Below are 6,539 nucleotides of genomic sequence, written 5' to 3'. Positions count from 1 at the left end.
TTTTCTGCAGCAACGGCGACTAAAACAAAATTACGAAGTAGACTGGACACACTTGAGGTGTCATTGTCTCCTATTACCCCGAGATGGGACCGTCTGGTTGCAGAAAATCAAGCTCGGGGCTGTGGTGAGTCGTCATTGTCATGCACTTTGAATTTGCGTTGTATCGTATTTTGAAGGCATTAAACATTACCATAGCGATCAGAGAGAGTGTTGCGGCCAGATTAGACGCTCCTTGTGTTTATTATTATATTTCGAAAACACCACAGTTTCCATGCAGCTCATACCATATTATTTTGTTGTATTATTTCCGCCACACCTTAAATGCCGGTCCCTGAAAATATTGTCTGACATAAACCGGTCCGTGGGGCAAAAAAGGTTGGGGACCCCTGCCCTACCACACCTGATCAGTTTTAAGTTGTAATTACATCATTCACAGCTAGATGGCAGACATGACTTAGTATCACTTCCACCTGTTCATCTCCATTCGAAAAGAAGAACAAGTTAACGGAGACTCTTGCAACACAAAGAAGAAGAAGGGTCCATCATGCAACCACGTGAGGCACAAACATGTTTACTGCTGAAATATCAGATGGCGAATACCTTAACTTGGCTTTTAATGTGGATGCTATATAAGTCACGGTCACGGTTTTGTGTTCCCAACACACAACCTAAATTTAATGCGTCAAGTTACTAAAGACACACTTTGAATGAACTATGTATAACATAAACAAGATGGAAAAAGTACAAAAGTACACAAACAACAGCGATTTTTTATTTTCTCCACAAGAACCATTGACATTTCGTTGAAATCGCATAAAGTGCATTATGTTGCCCATCCCTGGTTTAGATTGTTGCTACTGCTACTCAATTCTTTAATTAAAATGCAGTCCATACAACACTGGGTTATGTCGAAAGGCATTCACACAAACCCAGCACTTGTTTGTATCCTTACATGTAAACAAAACGGTTGCAGACATGATCACTTTGCCGATTTGAACCATAAACCGTACTTATTTGTACCTCAATTGCGAACCTCATAGGGGATATCACAAAAGGTTGGAGAACAAAAATGGATCCCTCCAGTACCCGTCTTTTTTGTGACTGTGTACAACCCCCAAAGATGTTCCATTCTGGATTGGGACGGATGCACTCACCTTTCTTGGCACCGTCACTGTCTCCTTTGTCGATGTAAAGGTACCGGGGCGACTCAGGGAAGAAGAAGAGCGTCAGGAGCGGCAAAATGGCGGGAATGCCGCTGATGGCCAGAAGAAAAGGCCACATTTCATCGGTGCCCATCATCTCCCTGGACAGAGTGCGGGATGCTCACTGGTGAGTGTGGTTTTATCACTATTGTTCTAATATTGAAAATATCGAGCGACCTATTCACTGTGACAAGGAATTATTTAATTGTCAAGAATTCATTCAGCTGCAAATAACACATTTTCAACGACACATGACATTATCATGACTCAGAAGAGTTTAACCGAACTAAGAATGAAATGTTCTTCTCGATCCAAGCTTTTCTGAATATTTGGTAGTTCCTCTGCAAGGGAATCGGCAATCAGGCGGGCAGCACGGCGGCCGAGTAGGTCGCATATCTGTGTCACTTTCTAATGTTTGAAAACACTCCCTACTTGATGCCGATGATTTGACCCATCATTTTCCCCAAAGCCATAAACATGGAGCCGGTAAGGGTCAGAAAGCCTCTGAGTTTCTTCGGCGAACTTTCACCCAAGTACATGAGATGCACGCTCAAGCCAAGACCTGCCAGTAGAACGGGGAAAAAAAGATGAGTGAGGAAACTAGGAAAAAACATCCCACAGGATGATTGTCCTCAACGACGTACCAGCATTATAGCCGAAGAGTAACCGGCCAATCAAAATCATCTCAAAGGACTTGGCCGTGCGACTGAAAATCATGAACAAAGCCGCCACCACGGCCACGACGCTGTTAAACAACATTGTTTTTTTCCTGCAACACAATATCATGCAAATGCTTGTTTTTGTGGGGTAACTTTGTCACCATCTAACAAACCAGGTGCGTTGATGTGACGTGTCCCCACCGGCCATATTTGACGGGGAGACTGCCTGCGTTGATGGCGCCGACCCACGCTCCCAAACTCATCACGGCAACGATGAAGGACCAGATGAGCTGCTTGGTGGATTCGTCCACGGGCGTTTGGTAGCGCCACATCCACGTGTAATTGACAAACGTCTGAACGTGCTGCACAAACGACAAAAAGCTCAGATGCGCTCCTTATTTTCAGGTACTACTTTGTCGCTATGGCCTCTCTTTACAATGACAAATGTATGCCTTCTCCATCCAGTCGCATAATACGTTTTCCATATATATAATGACATACTCTCCCTGAACAATGAATTAAGCACGTGTAGGAAAATGTTTATGTTATTCACTTGATTTTCTATTTTGTTGGTTTAGTTTCGCTTTTCTGAGTGTCAGTGAAGTAATCATTAATTTACGGGTTTTCAGAGGCGGCCCTTAAACGTCTCTCGAGTTGTACGGCAGTTAAAAAAAGGGCACGTAGTCCAACAGGGACGTGTCTGTCTGTATTTTCTTGGGTGTTTTCACGAATGAATAAAGTGCATATTTTAAAAACCAACACGACAGCTCTGTTTGCTTCGGAGCTGCAACACATGTATTCCCTAAGGAGGTACTGACTGATGACATTCAGTAAGTACGACCTTTATATTCAATGGCATGGCCGGGGGTGCCCTGGGGTGGTCCAGTGGTTAGCACGTTGACCTCACAGTGCAGAAATACTGTGTTCGATTCCAGCTCCAGCCTTCCTGTGTGGATTTTGCATGTTCTCCCCGTGCCAGCGTGGGTTTTGTCCGGGTACTCAGGTTTCCTCCCACATTGCAAAAACATGCATGGCAGGTTAATGGAACACTCGAAGTTGTTCCTAGGTTTGAGTTGTTCGTCTTTGTGTGCCCTACGATTGGCTGGCACCCAGTTCAGGGTGTCCCCTAGCCTGCTGCCCAAAGACAGCTGGGGTAGGATCCAGTACCCCTCGCGACCCTTGTGAGGATAAAGCGGATCGGAAAATGGATGGATGGATGGCATGGCCGGTTATGCGGTCCCTCTCCAATGACATACATCGCGTATGCTCTCTGTTTCCAATACAATACATAGGTCTCATCTGGTGACACAAGGATACTCTCACTATCCACTGATGATAAATATGCGTTCCCTATCTGTATCTGCCTTATATGACGACATACACATGTTCTCCCTATATAATGACACAAGCACGTGTTCCCGAATTAAAGACGTAATACACTTTCCCTATCCAATGACATAAGTATGCTCTCCCTTGCCAGTCATATCATATGATCTCTCTATCCAATGACACACGGTTAGTATACTCTCCCTATCTAATGATAAAGTCATCTGTCCCGATCTAATGATCTAGCATGTTCTGTCCATCTGATGACATAAGTGTGCTCTCCTTATCCAGGAACAGTATCATCTTCCAATGATGTAAGTATGCGCTCCCCATCTGATGACTTCAGTATACTTTCCGTTTCCAATGACATCACCATTTCTTTCTACAAACGAATGTCACATGCACACGCTCTCTATCCAATGATATAAATATGCTCTTACTATGCAGCAATAATATTGTATATCTATATCCAGCTTCTGTATTTATCAAACTCAACTAAACTAAACGAATGCAAGAAGAGCCAAATGTGTGTTGTTTGAGGAATGCACATCTTACCACGGCTGGAGCAGCAACAACGGACACTTGAATCCCATACTGAAAGGAGCCTCCGATTCCAAGCACCACGGCCATTAAATAAAGTCTCCAGTATTGCAGCTGATGTGAGAAAGGACAATAATCCGTGTTTGGTGTTGACACTTGTTACGCATGACTTTATCTTGCACTCATTCCCGTCAGGGTTCACCGAAGTGGGCCCAAACATGCGCTTAATGATTACAATTAAACTTGGAACTTTTTTTCCACGTTTTACACCGTGACGCGTCTTTTTGTGCATTCAAGAAATTAACGTTGCTCTTAGAACATTCTGTACAGTGGTGCCTTGAGAAATGAGTAACTCAAACACAAATTTCAGATCATCTTTCCCCGTTGAAATGGAAACGGCATTAATTCGCTGTTACCCAACAAAAAGAAAAAAATTATTGTACTATTTTTTTTTCTTTTAATAGGAAACCATAGCACATTTAGATACAATCCTTTAATCGGATAGAATGTAAAGAAGTCAACAATTTGTACATCATGATTACTTGATTGCAACCTGGCTAAAGTGGGGTATTATAATTCAGTCGTGAAGACACAAACGAAGAAGACTTTCATAACTACTGTAAGTGCAATAGTATTAGTCGTTCATCGTATAGGATAGAAAGAATATACCGTACATCCCTGTGAGTATTGTTATATTATTTGTCTAAAATTTTTGAATGTTAGTTCACTGCCACTTGCAAGTCAAAGCAACAAAAAAAAATGGACTGAACAACAGTTTGTATCTCAAGGCACCTCTGCCCAGTGCAATGCGTTCTGCACACAATTTATAGCTCCAAGCATCCGTATTTCTGATAATTTTTTAATATAGCAGAAGGTTCCGAGTGGCTGTAACGAACAACGAAAATGTGGGAATATTCGCGACAGTAATTTCAAAATGGACTCTTCATGCAAAATTGCAGATGTGTTTGCGAAGGCACGTATGATTCAAATATATTTTTCAACCTACCTTGGTTGATGCGCCGTCCATGATTTTGGTGATGATGAGCACAGATTGGGCAGCGGTGCAGAATATATGGACGATGAAGCCCTGAGTTACACATCAATAGGCTTGAGTTGTCCATTCATGTCATAAGTGCCAGATTTTTGTGTTATGACATGGAGTGTTGAACCAACCACTCCGGTTGAAACCTGGTCTGTCTTGTAACAACAATGCACCAAGTTCATCTAGCATTATAGTTGAACATTAGGTGAATCCAGAGGGCAAGAGTCGACTCATCATAAAACACACCGTAGTCATCCAAACTTGAATTTGAATTTGATAAACAATATGTCCTAGCACTCCCATGTGAAGGTAATGCGAGAACAAATCGAGAAAAGGACTCAAAGGATGAAACGATAGGCCAAATATAAACTTGCAGGTCAACCCACATCATGGATGACGAGGCTGCAGTTTAGTGTGCAGCCAAACCAGGGGTGGGCAAACTTTCGTTGCTCGAGGGTTACATTTGATTTTGAAGTCAAAGAGATGGGACAGGTCTTCTGTGTATGTGGTTAAAAAAAACCCAAATGTTTTCTTTCTCTCTCTCTCTCTCTCTCTCTCTCTCTCTCTCTCTCTCTTTTTATTGATATATTCATTAATTCATTTTCCGATCCACTTTATCCTCACAACGGTCTCGGGGGGTGCTGGAGCCTATCCCAGGCGTCTTCGGGCAGTAGGCGGGGGATGCCCTGAACCGGTTGCCAGCCACTCGCAGGGCACACACAAACGAACAACCATCCACACTCACACCTAGGGACAATTTAAAGTGTTCCATTAACCTGCCATGTATTATTTTTGGGATGTGGGAGGAAACCAGAGTACCCGGAGAAAACCCACGCAGACCCGGGGAGAACATGCAAACTCCACACAGGGAGGCCAGAATGAATATATGTGCGTGTGCGTGTGTGTGTGTGTGTGTGTGTGCATCCCTGTCAACTCATCCGGTTTAGCCATATTTTATACGGATTTTGTGGTGAATGTTATATATATGGCCATATCGCACAAATCATACGGATTCTGAAAATTTCCGTTTTTTTTTTTGTTTTTTTTTCCCCCCTAACAGGTAGTTCCGTTTGCTTTTGCCCAGAATGGTGCTCGTCTACTCGAATGCTTTCATTTTCGGTAACGTTCCAGTAAATCACGTGGTTCCTAGTTGAAAACAGCAGAGTATTCATAAGTATTCTAAGTAGAATGATGATTAGACATACACCTGCCATTGTATGATGGAGATCTACAATAAATATCATTAAAAATTTCGTGGGTTTTTTTCTGCCGTTATTTTGACATATAAAATGCTTTGATATGTTATAAGGATTTTTTGCTCTTTATCAGGATTTTTTTGGTAGTTTATATGGGTTGGCGCTCCGAAAGGTTGACAGGTATGGTGTGTGTGTGTGTGTGTGAGACACACACACACACACACACACACACACACACACACACACGCGCGCGCGCGCGCACACACGCACACACACGCGCGCGCACACGAACGCACACGCTGTACAGTATTGTGCAACTGTCATGGGTCTGTTTTCTGTCTGTCTCCAGCAGGTGGCATCAGAGGGCTTCTCCTGCGGCATCATGCCTGTTGATCGTCTTGTCATCAGCTCTTTTCTGTTTATTGCCACGCCGACCACTCGCTGTAAAAAGTCCGACTTAAAAAAAAAGAACAATACTGCAAAAACAGCACTTCAGGGTGATGATTATTTATACATTTTGACAAATGAGATGCAGTAGGAATTTAGTGACTTTTGGAATGCCAGGTTTTGGAAA

General features: G+C 42.9%; 1 protein-coding gene across 1 annotated transcript in view; it reads right to left on the bottom strand.

The window, feature by feature from the left end:
- The window catches only part of LOC109531484 (solute carrier family 2, facilitated glucose transporter member 5-like), a 7,925-nt gene extending 3,061 nt beyond the window's left edge, over positions 1 to 4,864 (bottom strand). Inside the window, 6 exon segments of the mRNA XM_019895792.1 lie at positions 1,155 to 1,303; positions 1,635 to 1,764; positions 1,847 to 1,971; positions 2,063 to 2,223; positions 3,743 to 3,841; positions 4,734 to 4,864. Of these exon segments, the coding sequence (XP_019751351.1) occupies positions 1,155 to 1,303; positions 1,635 to 1,764; positions 1,847 to 1,971; positions 2,063 to 2,223; positions 3,743 to 3,841; positions 4,734 to 4,754 (685 nt within the window). The 5' untranslated portion in view covers positions 4,755 to 4,864.
- Positions 4,865 to 6,539: the final 1,675 nt, after the last annotated feature.

This window comes from Hippocampus comes, unplaced genomic scaffold (genome assembly GCF_001891065.2).
Source record: "Hippocampus comes isolate QL1 unplaced genomic scaffold, H_comes_QL1_v1.1 scaffold420, whole genome shotgun sequence".
Classification (NCBI taxonomy): domain Eukaryota; kingdom Metazoa; phylum Chordata; class Actinopteri; order Syngnathiformes; family Syngnathidae; genus Hippocampus; species Hippocampus comes.
This window is presented reverse-complemented; position numbering and strand designations above follow the sequence as displayed.